At 63.2% G+C, this 22,128-nt stretch overlaps 1 protein-coding gene across 5 annotated transcripts; it reads right to left on the bottom strand.

Annotated features, from left to right (window-relative positions):
• Positions 1–1,347: 1,347 nt before the first annotated feature.
• On the bottom strand, positions 1,348–20,796 carry RNF208 (ring finger protein 208). Of its 5 annotated transcripts, XM_050714577.1 has the most exons (3): positions 20,701–20,796; positions 19,372–19,461; positions 1,348–3,673 (listed from the first exon to the last, which is right to left on the bottom strand). In XM_050714577.1, the coding sequence occupies exon 3, from the start codon at positions 3,005–3,007 to the stop codon at positions 2,186–2,188; it is 822 nt and encodes a 273-aa protein (XP_050570534.1). In that variant the 5' UTR covers positions 3,008–3,673; positions 19,372–19,461; positions 20,701–20,796; the 3' UTR covers positions 1,348–2,185. The 5 variants fall into 5 exon arrangements, 4 of the variants coding, with proteins under 4 accessions (XP_050570534.1, XP_050570536.1, XP_035420518.1 ...); XM_050714579.1 differs by lacking the exons at positions 19,372–19,461; positions 20,701–20,796 and adding an exon at positions 6,755–7,065; XM_035564625.2 differs by lacking the exons at positions 19,372–19,461; positions 20,701–20,796 and adding an exon at positions 5,018–5,148.
• Positions 20,797–22,128: the final 1,332 nt, after the last annotated feature.

The following is a 22,128-nucleotide window of genomic DNA, read 5'->3' as shown; positions in this document are numbered from 1 at the left end:
GGGCCCAGCACCGGGCCACTGGGGCTGCGTGTGCACAGAAAGCCCCTGCATGCACGTACACACACGGAGGCATCCTCAGGTGTGCTCGGCACTGCGTTGCTCGGTGCTCGCTTGTGGCTCCAGCAGAAAAGAGCTGCTGACACCCCGGGGAGCCTGACCCTGGCAATTGCTGCTTGTCCTAGCTGGAGGTTTCCCACTGCAGCAACCCCAGTTTTCTCTTGGAGAAAGCACTGGGTGCTCCCTGCAGATGCTCTTTGCCTGCGCTGCCATGCACAGGGTGCAGCCGGATCTCACTGCCCAGGTTTGTGCAGATCTGGGTCCTGTAGAACACCCTCCCTCGTCCAAACTACAGCCTGCCCCTGGCCCTGCAGCGGTGCCTGCCCCATGCCTGTGGGGCTGCCCCGTGCCTCCCTGTACCACCAGGATGCCCTGTGTGGGCTGTGCTGCAGGAGGACCCACACCGGCCCTGCAGCCAGAGAGGGGCAGAGGGGGCCCATCCCTGCCCGTGTCCCTTTGCCTGTGGGTGCCACCAGGCCAGCAAATCCACCCCCATATACTTCATCTCTTGGGGAGGATCAGATCTCCTGGCTATTCAAGATCGCAGGGTGTGGATGGGGCAGCGTCCTGCCACGTGGCACCCCACAGTGCCCAGCTGTGGGGCTGGGGACTAGGCAGGGAGGAGACACAACCACACAACCAGAGGGGGACGTGGCAGCCCCTGGTCCCCAAGAAAGCCCATCCTTGGGGTATCCCACCACCACCACACACCCCATGAACCACGTGAGGACAGTGTGGTGTCCTGGGCACACCCCACTGGTGCACAGCTCCGCTCCCCCCGCAGCATCACACCCCCGACATCCTCGCGTGCTCTTCGTTCCAATATAATCTTTATTGGGGAGACTGATCAGGGTTGAACAAGGCCGGGTATAAAACATGATCATTGTCACAACCAGCAGTGGGAGGCATTGGCAGAGCAGAACAGAATTGGTATCGGCCCCCGTTCTCCGCGCCCCCCGGCCCCGGGCAGCAGGGTGGTGTCAGGGCTTCGCTGGCGGCGGCAACTCGTCAGGGCGGGCGATGGAGGCCTGGCCCCTCTGCCCGGGTGGATGCTGGGCTCTGGCCAGTGCCGGGGCTGCTCCTTGCTCCTGAAGTGCCTGGGAGCAGAATGGGAGGGGGCAGCTCCACGGCCCCTCCCCAGCTTCCCCAGCCCCGATGTCCTGGGGGCTGTGCTGGGGCTCTGCCTCCTGCCCTGGTGCTGCAGTGCTCAGCCCCATGGGAGCACCTGCAAATTATGGCTTTTTCTTTTTTACTTTGTTTGTTTTTTTGCTTTTTTTTTTTTTTTTTTTTGGCAGCAAACTTCCCCCTCCAGATGCCCTGGAGAAAGCAAGACCGTGCACAGGCGGCTGCTGCCCCACGGGGCATCAGTGTAGGGCACAGGGTCCCTCGCAGCCTTGGGTGGATGGAGCCACAGAGAACGGGCACAGCGCAATGCCTTGGTGAACACACAGCGGCCTGGGACAGACAGGGAAAAACAAGAATCCTCCAAAACGAGGACAAACGGGAGCTTTCCTCAGGGGCCTGCGGAGGAAACGGGCCGCGTGTCTGCTCGCACCGGTGCAGCGGCTTGGCGTGGCTACGGCAACTCAGACGCACAGCAGCTTGGCCGCTGAGATGAAAGCTTTGGCAAATAACTTACAGAGAAGAGGGGGTGATGGGGGCCTGTTCTCACACCTGCTCCTGTCCCGTGCTGGGCACCGTGCCTCTGCGGGGCCCCTCGTGCCGTTACCACCAGCTGCAGGGCGATGGGTAGGGTGTCACCGGTGGGACTGAGCGTCCGTTCTCGGGAGAGGAGGGAGAAGCCCCTGGGATGCTCGATGCTGGTCGCAGCGGGGCTGCCACAGATGCCCAGGGGTGTGCCATGACCCCGATCCTGATGTCCCTCTCCCTGAGCACCACTGGCACGTGGGGGGCTGCCACCAGATCCACGCCATGTCCCAGAGCGCAGCATCCCCACCACCAGCGCTGGCGAGCCCAGGGTGGGAGCGAGCCCATGTCCGCGGCTGTACGAAGGATCAGCGCAAATCCCTCCCTGCACAGCTGGATCGCCGGGGGCTGGCGGGGCACAGCACCGCCCTCGGTCCTCTCCCCGATGGGGCCGGGCTGGGGCAGGGCGCGGGCGTGGGCCTCACATGATGGTGCAGGAAGACAGCGGATTTCGGATGTGGCAGGTGCAGGCGGCCCCGCAGTACTGGCGAAAGGTCTGGTAGCAGCTGCGGTCGGTGTCGCTGCTCCACTGCACGGGGTTGGCGGCCAGGGCCTCGGCCGGCAGTCTGTTGAGGATACTGGTGTTGACAGCCAGCGCCGCCAGCCCATAGTCGGTGAAGAGCACGGTCTCCCGCTTGCAGGTGGGGCAGGAGATGAACTTGTACTTGGGGCAGGACTCGTAGAGGATCTGCAGGCACTCCTCGCACACCGAGTGGAGGCAGGAGAGGATACGGGGCCGCTTGTTGGTGAAGTTGTACATGTGGCCGCAGGTGGGGCACTCGAGGGGCTCACAGGGCGTCGAGGGGTGCAGCACGTACTGGTTGACAATCACCTCGTCCGACGGTGGCTGCCGGTGGTAGCACACCTCCGAGCTGCCCTTCCGCTGCCCCTGGTACCCGCGCTCGCGCCGCGGCAGGGGGGGAGTCCGGGGCAGCGGCAGGGGACCGGGGGTGGCATCCAGCGCCGGGATGTCCCCGCACGCCTGGTTGACGATGATCTCAGACTCGGAGGGCCACGCGCGCTTGGCCACGAGGGGAGGCTCACGGCGTGGGGCCGGTGCGTAGCGTGGCTGCGATGCTTGCAGCTCTGAAAACTTCTCCGGGTGGATGATTTTCATCGCCTCCATTTTAATGATGACCTGTTGCCCTTTCAGACACGACATGAGTATGGTTTTCACATTACTGTCCACTGCTCTGGGGTCTCCAAGGGACGCCTGCATGAGGCTAAAACATGCCGGCAGCATGCAGCGCTTTCAATCTCGTTCTGGCCATGAAGCAGGAGCAAGGGGGGCAGCTGCCGGCACAGGACATCCTGGGGACATGGGGGACGTGCGGGCCCTGCGCCCCTCTTCTCCGGCCACCCCGGGGTGCCGGAGGCGCGCAGGGGAAAGCGGCGCTCACGGCCGCATCCTGCCCGCGCCCGCCTTTGAGGACGCTCTCGGGCAGGCGATCAAAGCGTCTGCTCCCCGCGGCGCCTCACGGGACGTTAACGTGACATTGCCTGCCACTTGGCAGCTCCCCCCTTTGCCCCCGCTGGCACTTCCACACCGGACAGGCTGCAGTCAGAAATGGCAAATGGATGCCTGCGGTGCCAGGTGTTGCCTGGGCAGGCAGCTTGGGGGGGGGGGGCTGTGGCAGAAACGTGGGCAGTGCCGCGGGGGGCAGCCCCCGCCTCCACCCAGCCTTTATTCCTGTTTACCGCCGTGGGATCCTCGTGGCGCTGAAGAATGTGTTTGCAAATTCCTTTGCTCTGACTTCCCGGCTCTCCCACTTGCTGTCACCAGCAGCTCCTGCAGGGCACGGGGCGCATCCCGCCCGGGCGGGCGCTCACCTTGCCCGGCGCCGGGGCTGCTGCATGCTTTCTCCCCACTGCGGCTAGCACCTCCGTCCCCAGCTCAGCTTCGTGCTCACTGGAAAGGAAAAGCAAGAGGAGGTTGGCTCCTGGGCTCGCTGGAGCTCTGCCGGACGGTGCTCCCTGCGGATGCATGCCTGCCTCCATCCTGCCAATTTGGCTCTCTGCTGCCCGCGGCACCGGCCCTACCGGTCCTGTCCATCTGCCCTGCGCGCTTTGGGCCGGCGGATGTGGGAGCTGGAAGGTATTTCCCCCCCAGGCATCTCCTCCGTGGCTGGGAAAAGCCCTGTGGAGCCCCCGGCCCTGGGGGCCATGCCCGGGCAGTGCAGGGGTCCCTGCGTGCCCCACTGGGTGTGCAGGGCCCTCTGAGGGGGGCTCCCCCCCCGGCCTGCCTGTGCTCAGGGCTTTCGCTCACGTTTAGCCCCTCCTCTGCTCTGTGGATCTATTTTTACCTCTGTCGCGCGCTCCTGATCTGTCCCTGCTATCATCTCTCCCTCTCCCCCTCTCCCCCTCCACGGCTCCCTGCCCTTGTCCCGGAGCTGCTGGGGAAGTCGGGCCACGTTTGGGGACAGGCAATGGGGTACAGGCAGCCAGCCCGGGGCCATTTTCTCCCTTGGGCAGCCCCGGCGACAGCCTGCCTCTCCTCCTGGAAGGGCGAAGGCGCTTCTCCTCCATCACACTGCAAATCCTGTTAGCAGGATGCCTGCTCCCACCAAGCTCTGCCAGGCCTGATGGAGGGGACCCGGGGGGGCCATCTGGCTGAGGAGGTGGCAGTGATGGGCTGGGGGGCTTCAGTCCTAGATGCCCAGGAGCCGCGGGGGCTAGATCCCTGCCTGACCCCAGGAGGGATATCCTTGGGGCGGGGTGGGGGCATGCCCTGGCTGTACCGGATCCCGGGAGCATCCCGCAACACCTGCCCCGGGGAAAGAGGCCTCGCATCCCGCATCACGGCCCGCATCCTGCACCCCACGTCCCGCACCCCGCGCCCTGCAGGCAGCCCAGGCTCCCCCCCGCGCCCAGCAGCAGCCCCGGGGCCAGCTGCCCGCAGGGCTCACGCAGACTCACCCGCAGCACGATGGGCACGCCGATTCGGACAGCGGCCGCCGCACTCGCGCCGTCACACCCCTTCAGGCAGAGCCTGAAGCCTCGCAGCACCCCGCGGTGCCCCGCATCAACACCAGCCCCCGGGGCCCCGCGGCCCCCCGGCACCCAGCACCCGCCCCCCGCAGCGAGCTGCGGGCGCGAAGCCCCTGCCTCGCGCTGCGCGCAGCCCGGCGGTGCACACACACATGTGCACGCACACATGTGCACACCCGCGCACACTCACACCCGCGCCTGCGCGCCCGCGGGGCGATGCTCCCGGCCGGGCCGGCCGAGAGCCCCGGTGCCTGCGGCTCGTTACCTGCGTGGCTGCGGCCCCGGGGGCGACGCTTCGGATGCGGGGTCCCGCTGCGGCCGCGTCCTGCTTTCAGCCTCCAGAGCCCCGCTCCGGCCCCGCGGCCGAGGCGGGGAGGCCCGGGCGGCTAAAGGTTATCTGAAAGGCAGCCGGGGGGACGCGGGCTCCGCGGGGATGCTGCCGGCTGCGCGCCCGCCGCGCCCGGCTTCCCACGGCCCCGCCGCCGCCTCGGGCAGCCCGCCCGGCCTCGGAGGGGAAGCGGGGGGGGGGGGGGGTCGCGATCCCCGGGCGGCCTCCCGCGAAGGCCGGGGCTGCCGGCGGCCCCGCTGCCTCCGGTAGCTCCGCCGGGGGAGGAGGCAGCCCCCGCAGTCCCCGCCGCTCAGCGCCCCGGCGAGGGCTGATGCAACCGAGCCGGTGCAGGGCTGGGGGGCCGCCGGTCGGCCCCGGCCCCCCCCCGCTCCCCGCTCCGCTCCGCTCGGCAGGTGCAGGGCTCCCGGCCGAGCCCCGGCGCTGGGCTCCCGGCGCTTCCCTCCCCGCCGTCCCCCGGGGCTCGGCGCTGCCGGCGGCGCGGGCGCTGCGCGGAGGCGCTCCCTGCGCGCTCCCGGCGCCCGCAGTGCCGCTGCAGTGGTGCAGCCGGCTCACATTTCTCTCTCTCTCTCTCTCTCTCTCTCTCGCAGCAGCAGCAGCAGCGCGGGGCCCGCGGCCGCAGCGCCCTCCGCCCCCCGCCCGCCCCCTCCGCCCGCCGCGGGGCCGCCCCGCTCCTTCCTTCCTGCCCCGGCCCCGCCGCCCGCTGCCCCCCGCCGCCGCTGCCCACCCTCGGCCGGGGCCCAGCGCGGAGCTCCGGGGGGGCTGCGGTGACTCAGCAGCCGCCGCTGCTGCCAGCGCTGCCGCGCGGGGGGCTCCTCCGATGGGGTGCGGGGGACGAGGGCTGGGGCCCCACCAGGGCTGTGGGGGGGTTGGGGGGTGGGTATAGGGGGCAGAGGGCTCCCCGCGGGAGGCCCGTGTGGGATTTGGGGCTGGGGAACGGCCTTAGCGGTGGGAACACGCTCCCCACCTGGCCCTGATGTTGGGCTGGCCCCGGGCTCCCCACCTGCAACCGCACGGCCCCATCCCCACCACCAGACCCACAGCCAGCCTTGCCCCGCTGGTGAGGGCTGAGGTCAAAACCCAGCCGAGCATCCTGACCCCCCGGAGCTCAAGGGAGGGGCCAGCAGGGCATGGGGTCTCCCTGGTCCACGAGGGATTTGGTGAGCTCAGCACGGTGAGCAAGGGTCACGCACCACTGGGTACCCATAACACCCCCCATAATGCCCCCAGGGCCCAGCAGAGCGCTGGGGAGCAGCGTGCGGGGCTGGTCTTGCTGCTTTGCCCCCCCCCACTGGCACAGGCAGACACCAACCCTTGGGATCAGGCTCCCTGGGCTCCTTTGGGTGCTGCTGGGGTTTTGCTGCTCGTGCCACCCTCTGCAACTGTCTTGCTCTTTGTACTCCTTCCCTCTGGTCCACTGGCCTCAGGATTTTGCCTGGATTTTGATCTCCTTCCCCCTGCCTTGCTGCAGCACACATTTCCAGCCAGCAAAGGTTTCCACACCACGACCCAGCTGGCCGACCCCAGCCCTTACTGCAGTGAAGCCCTTGAGCTGTGGGGTCTGGAGCTGCACTGGGACAGCAAACCTGCATCACGCCTTCACACCATCACTTTCCCCTCTATCCCCAGGACGGATACAAGAGCTCATGTACTCACCGAGCAGCTTTGTGTCCCCACTGTCAGCCTCGGGGAAAGCTCAGCTCCACCAGGCCTTACACATCCCAGCAGCCGCTCTCAGCTCAGGCCGGACGAGCTCCAGGCAATGATGCTAAAACTCCCACCCAGGTGCCTGGCCTGGAGAAGACAACCAAACCCCATGGGCTCAGCCCCGCTGCGTCCCTGAGCCAGGCCCACCTGAGAGCGTGGCATCCCGCTGGGCATTGCGGCTCCACCTGCCCCTGCCCCCGGCACCCCTCACGCCTCTCTCGGCAGCGCTGGCGGCTGCGCCTGCAACCTGCCCGTTCTGTGCTGCGCGAGGGGTTTTGCAGCGGCTCTGCCTCTCATCCCGCTAAGCATAGTTCTTTGATCTGATCACCTGCCGAAAGCAGTGTGAGGCTCTTGCTGTCTAGCACCCTAACAGTGCTAAACAGGGATTCCCTTAATCTTCCCTGTCCTCTCCATGTCATTTTTTTTTTTTTTGCTTACTTTCCTGCTAGCACTTTTGAATGCAGATACGAAGAACTGATGTATTATGCTTGAACTCACAGAGCAAAGGAAATTGCAGGAAGTGAGTGATCGTGAGCCATTTTCTGTTATTAATTCATGTGGCATCCCCATGCTGACCCAGCCACATGGTGTTATTATGCTGCTATTCAGTGAGTTAAGCAACAGCTCTATTTAAAAATAATCATAAATGATATCAGGGTTCCTTCCTGCTGAATAAGAGTGTATTTGTGCCAAGGTGCTGGGGATCCTCGTGTTGCCCTGATGGCTCGGTTATCCTCTGCTTCCTGCACTTGTTGGACGTGCACTGGATCATCCCCATCCCAGCACAGCAGCTTCTCTCCTACACCTGTGCACACACTCCTGGAGACGTCTGCAGCCCAAGCCAAGGCTGGCACTGCTTTTTCTCCTGGAGCTTGTGTTGGGCTTGACAGGGTCCTTGGCCACTTGTTAGGTCTAGTGCAAGGGAGGTTTTTTTCCCGTTTCCAACAATGGATGCTTTCTGTTTTCATCTCAGCATTGGAGAGCTCAGCAAGGCTGGCAGGGCTCTCCCAGGCTTCTCTTGGCTGGGTTTTCCCCCAGCTCATGGAGGGGTACCTGGGCCTGGCCGCAGGGCAGGTGCAGGATTCTTCTCATTTCTCCAGCATTAGAACAGCCCCCATGAGAGTCACATAAATAAACACTGCCTGAAATAGCAGCTGGATGTGCAGAGTTTGCCCTTTTCCTGCACTGAGTTAGTCCCACCAAGACCTGGTTTCTATCCCAAGCTGAAAAGAACCTCGTTTTCCAAAGCACGGACATCTCCCCGCCAGCCACGCTCGAGTGAGATCCAGAGCAAATTCCAGCCCTGTGGGAGGCTCAAACCTTTGGGCCTGGCCAAACCTTTATTCCTGCTGCATGGCCCCTGGTCATGGCCCCTGGTCATACTGCCCAAATCTATCACATACACGACTCCAGCTGCTGTACTATCTTTCATAAATGTATTTCTTATTGTGTGTTATTGTAAATGTACATCTTTATGTTGCATTGGGACATTCTGTGTGTTTTTGAGCTCTGTGCTGATGTTTCTAGGTATTACAAACATTGGTAAATTATTTTCCCATTTTCTGTGTCCTTTCCAGCAGACCAAGCGTGCCCGGGGTACGCTCTGCAGTTCTTGGTGTGCAGGGCTGGGCTCTCCTTGGGCAGACACAAGAGCGGCTTTGCCAGTGGGTTCATTTCCTGCCACCCAGCTGAACGAAGTTCTGCTTTTTGTATTCGAGTGGTGGTTGGTCCTCGGTGTGACTGCTGGGACTGCCCTGCCTGCCACCACAGCTTCTCCATGAACTCCTTGGTTTCCAGTGTCACAAATCGATCGTTTCCAAACTTTGCTTTACAGATGTATCAAGTGGCGTGGCACTGCTGGCGCAACCACGCTGAGATGAATGGTTGTGCCAGCAGATAACTTGACCTTACATTTCCTCCTCCTCATCTCCATCAGCCAAAATCAGCTTGGTCCAACTGCACACTTGGGATTTTGTTGCACTTTGGCTTAACGATGTGTGCTGGTTGTGACCTGCTCTAGCAGGATGGCTTCTTCCTCTCCTGGCGCCAGCCTTGCGCTGTGACAGCCCGTGGCTTTGCTTTTCGTTGGAGCTAGGGGAGGCCAGCGCCATGCACACCAGCCCGATGTGCAGGGCCCCTCTGCCCCGCGTGCACATCTGGGCATTGCTCTTTGCTGTCCTTGCATCTGCCTTCAGCACCTGGGCTGCTTTTGCACTGACTCATGCCTCTTCTATCCACTGCTTGGTGCTCTCCTTACACACTTTGTTTGACCAGGTCAGGTACACATCAACAACTCTTTCCAAAATCCAACCTGCTTCTCCCAATGGGCTTGTTTTGCACTGGTGAATCACTCATTACACAGGTAATTCACCCACAAAAATGAGCTCACCTTCAGCTTTCCAGAGAGCAGCTGTGATCAGCAGGTCCCTAGTGGGCTGGGCAGTGGCACCAGCTGGGTGCTCTGCCTTGCAGCTGGCCAAGGGGTGAGTCTGCTGCTTGCGCTCTGCGCTCTCCGTGCTCCATCCCCACAGGACTCTCTCCTTCCCCGCACGCTGATGTACAGTGTAGAGCACCAGCATGCAAGGAAGGATTAAGACAGGATCCCAGGTGCCACGATCGCCACCCCCCCGGGCTGCGTCCCTCCAGACCTGGCCGAGGTGGCATCAGCACACAGTGGCACGGGGGTGGCAGCCAGCAGTGCGCTGCTGTGCAGAGCGGGGCAGCCGCTCAGCTCCCACGGATGGGCACTTGCCCAAGCTGAGCAAACACAGTTTTGAGGGAGGAATGCTGTTAAAACATCTGCCAAGAAAGCAGGAGAATTTCTTACCGTGAGCCAGCTATTTCTGCTCTGGTTGCTGTTTGCAGCAGCAAAAGCGTGTGGGTTGGTGGCAGTCAGGACCTGACCATTTATGCACTTGCAGTACTGTTTGATTGCATCTGCGGGGGGTTGGAAGTGGTCATTTCTAGGCATCCAGCCTTTACACAAACTCCAGTGTAAGAAACATGGTGCTCAGGATATTTGCAAAGTGGTCTAAAGCCCATGCCTTATCCCCATGCCACCATACGCAGACTTGGAGACCGTGGGAGCAATAAACTCCGTGGCACAAGAGACCTGTATGTGTGGTTTTATGGCCAGCCTGAAGGTTATGGATGTTCCATAAAGCCCATTATTTTTACTATTAAATCATTTTAGTGTTTAATACTGTGGCCACTCCTAGAGCCCCTGCTGAGCACCGGGCGTCCACCTTGCAGGTGGCCCTCCCTGCAGCGGGGAGCACCCCGAGGTGTCCCCAGATGGCAGGACAGGACAGATGGAGATGGGAAGAGGGGAAATCAAGGCGGCAGGGCCAGACAGGCTGTCTCCTCTCCCCTGGGTGTGGTGACCTTCATTCTCCTCCCTGCCAGCTCCCTGCCTGCAGCCCCACGGATGTTCGGCCGTCAGAGAAGTCTCATGGAAAATGCATTGCTTTCCCCAGCTGTCTCATGGGAGGAGGGAGAGGGCAGAGCCAGGCTCTTCCCAGAGGCGCACAGTGAAAGGACAAGAGGCAACAGCCCTTAGCTGGCAACACAGGGGACTCCAACTTTATTTCCCTGTATCTACACAGGGAAAAGCATCTTCACCATGAGGGTCAAACCCTGAGCAAGGGCAGAGAGGTGTTGGGACCTCTGGCCTTGGAGATACCCAAAACCCCACTGAGCAGCACATTGGCTATTTTTTGGATTCTGCTTTGGAATGGGACTGTCCAGCTTGACCCAGCAGCAGCACTGTCACGTCATGTACTCCCCCCCCTCCTGCTGTGATTTAGGGGCTGACAGGGAAACCCAGAGCTTCCTGGGGCTGCTGGCCAGGGAGAGCAGCCTCAAGGACATACAACAGGGATTTAGGGCAAGCAGTGCAAGGCAGACCCATCTCCTTTAGAAAACACCTTGTGCCTAAGAGAAATGGAACAGACTGGTCAGAAATAGAAATGGCAGCTCTGCAGAAACCTTCCCCCTGCACTTCCAGCCCAGCTGAAGCTGGGTTTAATAATGCCTGAGGGGCTTGGGGCTTAGGAGCGTGTATCAGAGCAGGGACACAGCAGCTCTTTCCGGCTCTTTTGCTGGGAGCTGGTGGAGCAGCGCTGGTGCTGGGGATGCTGGGCTTGAGGCAGACGCTGTGTAATTGCGGTGACATTCAGCGCTTGCTCGGCTGGCTCCCTGGGAGAGCCCAGCGCTGGTAACCTGACAGCGCGGCGCGGAGGGATGCAGCGGCGAGGACGCAAAGTGGGTCACGGGGAAGGAGGCGGTGCGGTGGCCGCTCGTGCACCCGAGATGTTGCCAGCAGCTCAGCAGGGACCTCACGTCGCTTCGGGTGCGCCTGAGCCCTGCACGAGGTCCTGGCACCTGTGCAGGAGTCTGTCCCCAAGCTCGTCCTGCCCCAGACTGCAGGACTGTGCTCTGCATTGGCTGGGGAACAGCTCCAAAGAGCAGCTGAGAACTGAAGCAGCAATTTGTTTTTGCAGCAGAATTTGGGCTTTTTTCGAGAAAACATCCCCCTAGATGGTACCTGTATATGGGCAGTGCTGCTGCAGCCCCTTGCTCAGAATGCAGCCCCGCACACGGCAGCTGCAGCCACGCTCGTGGGCGGTGTGATCCTGCTGCCCCAGTGTGACTTTCCTGGCGTTCCCAGCAGGGCCTGGGGGCACAGCCTGCTCCCCTTCCTTCACCCCATCTCCTGCACCTCCTGCAGGAATCCCCAGGACTCCTGCTATCACGTTTGCTCAGCTTGAACAACCCATGTGCTGACACAGAGCACCATGGTTGCATTTCTAGCTGTTTGGGCGAATTTGAACCCGAGGATCTTGCTTTTCCCCCCGTGGGAGCGGTGTGGGTGTGCAGCCAGGAGCTGCTCCTGCAGCAGCTCCTTCCCACACGCCCAGCTCTGTGGGCAGGGGTGTGCGGGGGCCCCCAGGGTGCCTGCACCTTTGCTGTGGTTTGAGCAGGGCTGAGCTGAGCCGAGCCGAGTGAGCGTGCATTGGGGAGAGCTGCAGCACGGGGCTGGCTGGGGGAAGCGTGGCGGCTCGCAGAGCTGGGGAGGGGTTGGTGCCTGGGGGAGCCGGGGGTGCAGGGCTGGAGGCAGGTGTGAGCCTCCAGGAATTCCCCAGCATCACTTTGGACGAGAGCCTGACTTCACAGGAGGGGGCTCCAGGGCTGATGGGCACCATCTGGCCTTGGAGTTTCTACCACCTCTTTCCTCTCCCTAATTTCTTCCATTCTCCAAGGACCTGGCCAAAATATATCGTGTCAGGAGCTGTACTGGGATGCTGCAGGAGGATGGGCAGCTCCTGCAGGGGACCGGGAGGAATGGGCAGAGGCCAGCCAGAAGAGCCTGCTTGTCCTCAGCTGCAAGAGTGCTCACAAGGCTCAGAGGCAGGAGTAAGAGGCAGAAGCAGCTCCCTGCCTGACCCCTGCAGCCACTCTCTTACCCTGTCCTGGCTGATAGGGGCTCTGGGGACCTTGAAGAGCCACAGGCCAGTGCTCCATGCAGGCTGTGGGGAGCAAGCCATCCCACCAGAGCCAGCCCCATGCCTAGTACCATGGGGATGTGAAGACCAGAAAGCTGGTGATCCGACCTGGAAGGGGACAGGGATGCCAAGAGTGCTGGGGGAGCCACCAAAACGCTCGCCCTGGGAGCAGAACGGGGATATCCACAGACCCACACCACCATGAGCCATGTCCCTGTCTGCCAGGCGCATGCATGGGTTTTGGGGGCAGCTGTGGGTGGTAGGGCTGTAAGCGCTGCAGAGCACCAGGCACCCACACAGCCTGCAGGATGCTCTGGAGTAGTCGTGGTCCTACGGCCGGGGAAGAAGGTGCTGCTCTGGGTGCATGCTCAAGGATGAGTGCCATCCTCCCAGGGCAGAACAGGCTCTGCAGACGTGTGACGGGGTCACTGGAGGACCCTGACGCACACACGCAGCACCGGGGCCGGCAGAGCTGCGGAGGAGGCTCTGCAGCAGCACAGTGCTGCCAGGCTGCGTGAGCCCGGAGCTTGCAAACACAGCAGATGTAAATGGGAGCGGACAGGCTGGCTCGAGCTGCAAAGCTCAAACCCTGGGTGCCCGGAGCTGCTGTCAGCACGAGATGGGGTGCTCGCAGCCATCCTGGCAGGCACTGCGTTGCTCGCCCCGCCTGCTGCCCCCACCAAAAAGCCATGTCCTGGCATGACCGCGGCACGGTCCCATTGGCAGGAGCTTGCCCACGCTGCCACCACACCGTGGTGGCCATGGCTGGGTCTGGCTCTGCTCCCCTTGTGGCTCAGGACCGCGCCACAGGGACGGAGTGTGGGATTTTTGCCTGCCCTGACGCACGGGGCACGTACATTGCCGGAGTGCAGGAATAAATGGCGCTGCTCCTGCTGGGGGTGCTCCTGCGCGACCCCCCCCGGGGCTCTGTAGGGGAAGGCGGCCCCAGCACAGGGCCCTGCCGGGAACCGCTGCGGGAAGCCACGGCCCCAGCCTGCGTCGGTGAGTGGAAACTTCCAGCACCTGCCCTAGGCTCTTGTGAAGCCGGTGGCTGTGGGAGGAATGTGTCAGCAGTGCCGTGCGGGTCACGGTGCGCAGGAAGCCACCGGGCTGCACCCACGCTCCGCGGCCCCGCAGCGTCACCCTGAAGTTGGGGCAGGACGGGAAGCCACCACGAAGGTGACGTGGAGGTGCCGATGCTGCAGGGCTGGCGGCTGCAGGGCTGAGCACAGCCATGCTTGTGCTCCATCCAGAGCCTGCAGGAAGTCCTGGTGTCCTGCACGGGCATCTAGCCACCTGAATTTTGCAAAATCCCCCTGCTTCCCAGCCTGGGAGCAGGCAGCCATCTCCCAGGTGCCCACGTCCCCACGGCCAGTGGCCCTGTGTGCACGGCAGGGCGGCTGCCACCAACACGGAGCAGGAGGGACGAGGGCCATGCTGGAGCCAGGCAGCAGGGAGGGGGCACCACTAATTGGGATAATTGCTAAAGCAGGCGAGAGGCGAATGAGGAGGGAGGAAGGCCAGCGAGCGGTGGTGAACAAGGGGCCCTTGTGCACGGGCGGCCCCGGCACGCGGCCCCGGCTCCAGCCGGCAGCAAAAGCCAAACAAACGGGGACTGTTTGAGCCAGGGGAGGACAAGCAGACGGCAGGACAGAAAACAGACCTCCGCGGGGAGGGAGCCGGAGCCAAGGGTTTGGCTGGGAGCTGGGTGCTGCGCAGGGTCCGCTGCTTCCCATGGGGACCATGTCCCTGCTTCAGCCTGGACCTTCGCTGGGGACAGGATGGTGATGACCCCAAGCTGTCCCTAGGGTTGGGACTAGTGGGACAATGGTAAAATGCTGGGGGTGCCCCAGGTCAGGACAGGACAGGACAACAGGTGACACCCCTTCCCCTCCTGCCAAGGCCTTGGGATTCCCAATCATGGAAAAAATAACAGGAAAACAACCTAAAAAACATCTCCAGGTGCAGCCAACCTCTAACATCTCCCTGTGGCTGTGGCATGGCAGAAGCAGGCAGCCACAGCATCACCACGCGCGGCTACTTGCAGCGAAACCAAAAGTGGGTTGTGCAGGGGACCTGCGGCAGCGTGGGTTCCAGCAGCTCGCAGCATCCCGGCCTGGCCCCCTGTCCACAGGAAACGCTTTCTCAGCTGGAAGGAGAAATGAAATTTGAGGAGGGAAGCTGGTGGCCGTGCACGTGAGCTGCTGAGCCAGGTGTCCCCAGCTGGGGCTCGTAGGGCCATTTTCTGTGTCTCCGCACGTGAGTGACTGTTCAGCCTTGGAAGACGTCCTGGGCTGCCGGCTGCTCCTGGCTCTGAGCGGGGAGCGGTAGCCACAGCCCAGGGGACCCAAATCCAGCCTGCACCGTGCTGACATTGCCGCCAGAATCACCCTTCCCAACGTGGGCTTTTGCCCAAGGGTGCAACCCTGTGCAATGCTGTGAGGCCACCCCACACCAACTCCATTCCCAGGATCTCCTCTTGGAGCAGGGACTTTGTGCATGTGGAAGAACAGAGCTGGTGGGACAAGATTTTGGCACTGGAGGGTGGTGTCAGCAAAATCCCAGCTCCATCCCTGCTGCCTCCGTGCAGGGGCAGCCGCTGGTTCCCTGCGCAGAGCCCAGCAGGAGAAGCCCGGCCCCAGCCCCCGCAGCAGGGAGGGGACGGGAAGGACTTGCTCCAGGCCAGGAAATCCTTGCTTTCTCCTGCAGCCCGGCCGCAGTGGGCAGCCACAATGTGAGCTTCCCCCCCATCGCTGCCAAGCCCCTGCATGAGCCAGGCCAGGAGCCACGGGGGAGAGGGGCGGCGGGCGAGTGCGGGAGGGCGATAAGGAAGCCGGCTCCTTGCCTGGTCCCTGCGGCTGGCGCGAGCCCGGGGACACCCCGGCAGCCAGCCAGGCACAGCTGACCCCTGCGACGCCGACCGCAGCTGTGCCAGTGGATTGTCTGAATCATCAGCCTCGAGGAGCACAAGCATCCCCTGGCAGGGGAGAGCAGGGCTTAATCTACAAAACCTTTGGGCTGTGCAGCCACGGCATGAGCATCCCTGCGCACACAAGGCGCAGCCTGCAGGACACCGAGTGTGCCAGGAGCTGCGAATTTGCACACACGCAGTCCCAGGGACACCGCTGCAGGGCCCTGGCTGCCTCCTGCAGGTGCACGGTTACAGCTGGGGAGCTGCTGGGGTGCCCAGCACCGGCACCTGCTGTACAGGCACAGAACCCACGTCTGCACGGCACGTTTTGCATGCCCCTGTGCTGCTCCCAGTGTCCCTGTCCCCCGCTCCCAGGCTGGTGGGGTGGCTCAGATGTCACATCAGCAGGATAGCACTGCTGAGGGATCCTGTGTGCTCTGGGGAGCTGTCAGCCCTTTCTGGGGATGTGCTTCTGCTGCAGGGCGAGCACCAGCCCTGCCTGGTTTGTGAGAAAACTCACTGATTGCCACGGGAATCACACAGGGAGCAAAGCAGCCCGGGGCTGCAGCTGCACACACGCAAACAGCACCCGAGCCATGGGGCACGGCTGTAGGGACACTGAGCCTTGTGTCGGGGGATCTGGATTTTGCACCTTGCTGCTTTTTTCCACCAGGGCGCTGGTGCTGCTGACAGGTGCGAGGGGCAGCAGCTGTGCTGGGGCTTGGCAGCCTGGTGGTGTGGGTGATGCTTGTGGGTGATGCTTGCCCTGTCCCTGAGGAGACTCAAGTGCATCTGAGGGCTCTTCTTTAGACATACCAAGAGCCCCTGCAGCCACCATGAGCCCCCACATCCCATTTCCCTGGCAGCTCTGTCCCTGTGTACTGGTTTGTGCTCCCTGTGTCACCCTACTGCACCACCAGTCCCCTCCCCAGCACCTCCCTGCTCACTGGACACCCCACTGACCCCCACCAGCACCGACCCCTTTGCAGGTGCCACCCCCCAGTGCACCCCACTCCCACCCCTGGGCCACCCGCACTCTTTCTTGAGCTTCCAAAAAGTCTCCAGCCCACCAAGCAGTGGCAAGAAGTCACTGTTTGCAAGGGAAGCTCCTTGCTATGCCCCTCGTCTCCCAGCACATTGCCAATTTCAAAATTTTCCCCCCTCTCATTATCATCCTTTGCTATGGGTGGGCTGGGAGGAGCTCAGTCACCCTGCTGTGCCCGTGCCGTGGCACTGCGTGGCCCCAGGAGCAGGAGAGAAACACTCGACGGACACGGCTGTCGGTGCCATGTTGGGTCCTGGAGAGCCTCAGGTCATAAATGCCTGGCCCTGCAGCGGGACCTTCTGGGGCTAACAAAATAAATGTTGTGTGAAGGTCCCTGAGGCTCGCGTTGAGGCATCCTCTGAGGTCGCTGGTATCAGTCAAAAAATCCTGGCAGGCTCATGGTTGGTCACACAGGACTGGGCACTGCGGGTGCTCTGCCACGGCCACGGAGACCTTTTTGGGGCTGGAACTGCGGGAGATGCTGAGACCAGCGCTTTGTGACATGGGCAGAACGGCGGCGTGCAAGGCGGCGTGCAGAGCCAGACCCCATCCTGCGCCCGCCGGGGCTGGCAGGCGGTGGGTGGCTGTCGGTGGAGCCATGCCCTGCATGTCCCGCGGCTGGGGACACTTCTGTCCTTGCAGCACCCGCAGGCTCCAGACCAGCTGTTGGCTGCCCAATGGGGACATCAGGACCCTGCTGGGAACACAGTGCATGGCCCCCTTCCACGGCTCTGCTTGCTTTTTTGGGTTGCCCTTGAGCTTCCTCACTTTGTTCAGCCCCACGTTTTTGAACATTGGCCCTGCCAGCTGTTGCTTTTTCTCCCCTCAAACTGCTTGCTGCATCGCTGCATGCTGGAGAAAGCATGCACGGAGTCGGAGCATCTTTGTGAGTGCCGTGACATCTTTAGGGGGCCTCTCTCCCCATCACCTCACCCCGAACAGGCCACGTCTCAGGTGGCTCCTACCTTCCAGTTGCATTTTTCTGCTGAAATTCTTTTCCCCACAGACAACTGCGGGAAACGAGGCTGCTTTGAAGCGACAAACAGCTAGGTGTTATTTCGCTCATTTGCTTGCTGCAAGTGCAGTTCCTAAGCAACCACCGGCTGCCAGCCCAGCCACAACCTCGGTCCGGCTTATCTGCCACCAAGGGACCCAGACACGGCTCTCCTAGCTCAGTTCAGAGTTGTAGCCTGTGAACAAATTAAATATTTGAACATCAGACTCCAGACGCGTGGCTGCAGCTCCAGGTGGTGGCTCGCCCCGGCTGCGGGTCTGCCCTGTGCCTGGCACTGGCCGGACAAATGCTGAAGGATTCTGCCACGGCCTGTGGCTGCCGCAGGATGGACCAATTTTGAGGACAGGAAAAGGGAATGATGCTGTTGAATGCTGCAAAGGACAGATTCAGGCTTTCACCCCCTCGTAGTGCCCTCCCGGGGAACACACTGTGGCTGAAGGACTGGTTTGCTTCCACCAGGGTCAGTGCAGGACTCCCGGGGCCGGTGCCTGTCGTCCCCTGCCAGGGACAGGTGAGCCCCGAGCCCCCTCCTGCCATCAGGGTGCAGTGGGGGCAGCACGCCCACCTGGTGCAGGGGTGTCTGTCCTGTCCACCCCGCTGGCCTGAGCACAGGTGTGACCAACGCCGTGATGCTCCCAGTGATGGATGGGCACGGGAGGAGGTCCCAGGGCACAGCACGAGCACCCAGGGCAAGTGGTCCCATCGATTTAACCTTAGCAAGTGCTGATGACTGCCTGTGATGCCAACTTCCCTCTCCCGGGTGTATCCCCTGTCCCCACCCCGTTGCACATAAACCCCCGTTCCCGAGGTGCCCGATTTCTTCGGTGCCAGAGGAGGGTCCCGCTGGGGCAATGACCTGTGGGGGTCCGCAGTGTCTGAGCCGGTGTGGGGCACAAAGCCCCTCCTGTGCCTTGGCATTTATAGGGCTCTCTGCCATGGGAGTGCTTCAGGGATAAGGGCTCTCTCTGCTGCCCCTGAGGTCCCAGGGTGGCAAGGGGTTGTCACTGTCACCCTGCTCTGACCCCAGCAGTGTGTCCATGTGGTCCCCCAGTGCACCGCAGCCTCTACCTCCTCCTCTGCCAAGTCCCCAGCATCTGCCAGAAGAAAGCAAGAGCAGCTGTAACTCCTCCTATGGACCCCCCAGACCCACCGGGACAGGGTGAAGCCCCTGGGCAGAGCTGGGACAAAAAGCCTCCGAGAGGATGAGCAAGCCCTGGGATGGCTCAGGACTTCAGCCCTGCTGCTTCTAGGTAGCAGCAACCTCACGGGGGAGCACAGCCCCATGACAAGGATATAGAAATGGGGTAAATAAGGGAGGTGTTGAGGAGTAAAATCCCCAGGTCTCAGGGAAATGGTCTGAGCCCCTGCCTTCACCCTGCACCCTGAACAGAGCCCCAGAGAGGGGCAAAGGCAGCACAGAGTGCTCCATGTCTTATCACAAGGTACGCCTCGGTCCTGACGCCACGAGGACAGGTTTAATATTTAAAAGCTGGGGACAGCGGCCTGAAATGGCACAAGTCAGAAGAGCACAGGGGAGGAAGAACCGTCCCCTCCAGTCCCTATCTGACCTCGCAGTGAAGCAAAAACATTCCACAGGCAAACACCAGTGCAGCACCAGGCTGTGTTATCATGGCAGACAAACCCACGGCTCTGTAATCTTCCCTGTGCTGAAAACAAGGAGAAACTGGCACAGCAGATGCTTCACCACTGAGGATGGCTGCGCCCTACAATGGCCCGTGATCCTCTACCACAGAAGGGGCACCGTGGGGAGCAGAGGCCTTTCTGTTCATCCCCACGTTCCTCTGAGGGAGTTTTTCACCTCCAAGTATCTCAGATAAAATGCATCAACCTGGAGCACTGGGTCTGCACACACCCTGCCCAGCCCAGCCCTCCTTGGTGCCTCTAGCCCTGTGCTGAGGCTGGGCCAGGGCTCCCCAGATGCGGTGCTTGAGATGTGGCAGAAGGGGGTTGAAGCTCCTGAAGATGGCATGGGGCTGGAAAGCTCTGGTGAGGAAGGGGGGATGCTGCTGTGACCCTGAATCCATGAGGCTCTGGGATGCTTTGGCTTTAGGCAGCAGACCAAGTACTCACAGGCAGAAGAGAGTTGCCTTGGTGGCCACCTTGGCCTAGTACGGATCCTGTAGGGTCCACAGATGTTGTAGCTGCTCCTGTTCCTTTTCCCTGCAACGGAACCCAGATTAACCCAAATCCCAACCAACCCATCCTGGAGCTATACTACCATCGTGGACATGTCTGTGCACAAGAGCATGCAAGGATTTTGGAGGTGGTGTGACCAGGGCAAAGCACGGGGATGTTCTGGGGAAGCTCCCGGGGCTGGGGACGCAGCCCCTGCCCATCTCTATGCAGCCAAGGGGGCTCAGCTTCCCAGGGGCAACAGCATTGGTCTGAACTGGGGGATCCTAGTCCCTCTTGGGGCCAGCATGCCCCATCCTCGCCCCCCACTTGCTGCAGAAGCCCGAAGCCCTCATCTTGCTGGGGACCCTTCCAGCTTTGCCTGCAGTTAATAAAGACACCGCTGGCACAAGATCAAACTGGCTATCAGTAAACGGAGGCTGGAAAGGAGAAGTTCTGGAGGAGGAGAGCAGCAGCCGGCACAGGAAGGGGCTTCCAGAGACGAGGCCACAAACAGCTCGGCCCAGCGGGCGCCGGAGGCTGCGTGCAGCGAGATGTGCGGGCTGGACACGGGCAGCCCCCGGCCGGGTCCCCCCCGGGGTGCTGTGGGGGCCACGGCGGCACAGCGGGGCGGCGGCGCCCAAACCCACCATAAAACCTCCCCGGAACCCTGCCCCCAAACCTCCGAGGCGCCTGCAGTAGGAGCTGCGCTTCTGAGACCCTCTGGGCGAGGAAGGACGGAGGGGCCCGGGCAGCGGGTGCCGGGAGCGGAGCCCACCCGTGAGCGCGGCCGCGCGTGGGCCGGGCCCCGGCGCCCCGGAGGAGCCACAGCGACACCGCCCGGGCGGGCAGCGACACGCGGGTCGGGCCGGGCTTTTCTTCCCGGGGCGCTGCCTTTTTCTTTTTTTTTTTTTTTATTATTATTATTTTATATTTTATTTTTAAAGCCTCCCTCCACCTGAAAAAAAAAAAAATTAAAAAAATCCAGCCGTTTTTCTCTGGGGACACAGCTCAAGCCGGGACGGGCAGCCGGGGGCGGAGGGGCCTGGGCGGGGGCGGGGTCCGGCAGCTCCTGCCCTCCTGCCACGGGAGCGCGATTCCCCCCCCGGGGCCCGAGGGCCGGGTGCGCGGGGCGCGCTCCTCCCGGTGCCCGGGCTTGGGGAAACTGAGGCACGGAGCCGGCCGGGGGAGGCTCTGCCGAAGCCGATCCCAGACCCCGCACCCCCTGGGGACCGCGCTGCCAGTGCCGGCCCCGTCTCCCCTCGCCGGCCCCGCGCCCCCACTCACCCGGGGCCAGCGGCCGGGGCCGGGCGGGGCGACCCCAGCCCCTCGCTGCTGGGCTCTTCTGCGCGGCTCTCCCCGGCGGAGCCGCTTGGGAAGCGTAATCTGGTCCCGCAGAGCCGCGGGAGGGGGCGGCTCCCCTTGCAAAGTGCTGTGGGAAACGTAGTTCGGGTCCCCGAGGGTTCAGCTGCGGCGGGGGGGGGCCCGTGCCCCAGCCCCACGGGCACGGCCCCATCCAGCGCCGTGGGAGGAGGCCGGGGCTCGGCACGGGCCGTTTGGGTGGCAGGAAGGGCGCGGGTCCCCACGGTGGCCACGGCAACATCACACGGCAGGGACACGGAGCTGGGGACCCCCGATGGCCCCGTCCCACCCCACGGGTGCTTGGCCACCACTCGGCTGCGGGCCGGGAGCTGCGCCCCTCGCCTGGGGACAGGCAGGGTCCCCTGCGGACCCCCCCTGCCCCAAGCACCTGGCAGCAGGGACACAGTGCGCCGAGCAGAGCAGGGAAGCTGTGGTGGTGCCACGTCCCCGTGACATGTCCCCACGCTGGTGCTGCTGCTGGGACACAAGGAGCCTCGGGGGCCTGGGAGCAGCGCTGCCCTGCCTGCAGCCCCAGGGCCCCTCCGAGGGCACAGCAGGTGTCCGGGGGGACAGGGACACCGGCTTTGTGGCAGTGAGAATATGGCAGGATCCGGGCCCCAAGGCAACGGCGCTTGGCTTCTGGGCTGGGTTTTCATTTGGCATCTTCTGAAAAGTCTCACCCTAGAGCAGGGCTGGGGCTGGGGCTCGCACGGGGGCTCCCCTGTCTGCTCTCAGGTGGAGGATGCCCCAAACCCGCATCTTCCCTCTTGGTCCCGGCTCCCACAACAGCCAACATCGCACCGCAGAGCTGCGGTGTCCCCAGCTGATGCCCAGGCCCAGGCTGGGGGGCTCCGGTCCAGCCCCCCTGGTTTGTGCCGCTCTTGCTGCCTGGGGTCCAGGCGGGGAGGGGGGTGGGGGACCCCACTGGGGAGCTGGCATCGGGGTGTCAGGGGCTGGGTCTGCGCTGGGCAGGTGGGACGCAGCCAGGCATGGGCTGCGGGACCCCTGGGCTGCAGGGACCTGGGTGTCGGGGGGCGCTTGGGGGCAGTGGAAGCCCCCTTGGGGTGCCGGGGGGTGCAGGTGCCCGGTGTCCCTTGCCCGCTGCCCAGGCGGTGCCCGGTGCCCAGCGCCCGGTGCCCCCCCGCAGGGCACACGGACTGCGGTGCCCCCCCGGCACTGCCCCTGTCCCTGCCCGGGGCCGGGCGGGGCGGGCCGGGGCGGGCCGTGCCGAGCCGAGCCGAGCCGTGCCCCGCCGCCGCAGGAGGAAACGCAGCCGGGCAGAGCCGCCCCGCAGCCGGCCGGAGCCGCGCGGCTCGGTGAGTGCCGGGAGCCCCCCGGGAGCCCCCCGCAGCC

This window comes from Cygnus atratus, chromosome 19 (assembly GCF_013377495.2).
Source record: "Cygnus atratus isolate AKBS03 ecotype Queensland, Australia chromosome 19, CAtr_DNAZoo_HiC_assembly, whole genome shotgun sequence".
Classification (NCBI taxonomy): Eukaryota; Metazoa; Chordata; class Aves; order Anseriformes; family Anatidae; genus Cygnus; species Cygnus atratus.
Note: the sequence above shows the minus strand (reverse complement) of the source record. Positions and strands in the feature narration are given on the sequence as shown.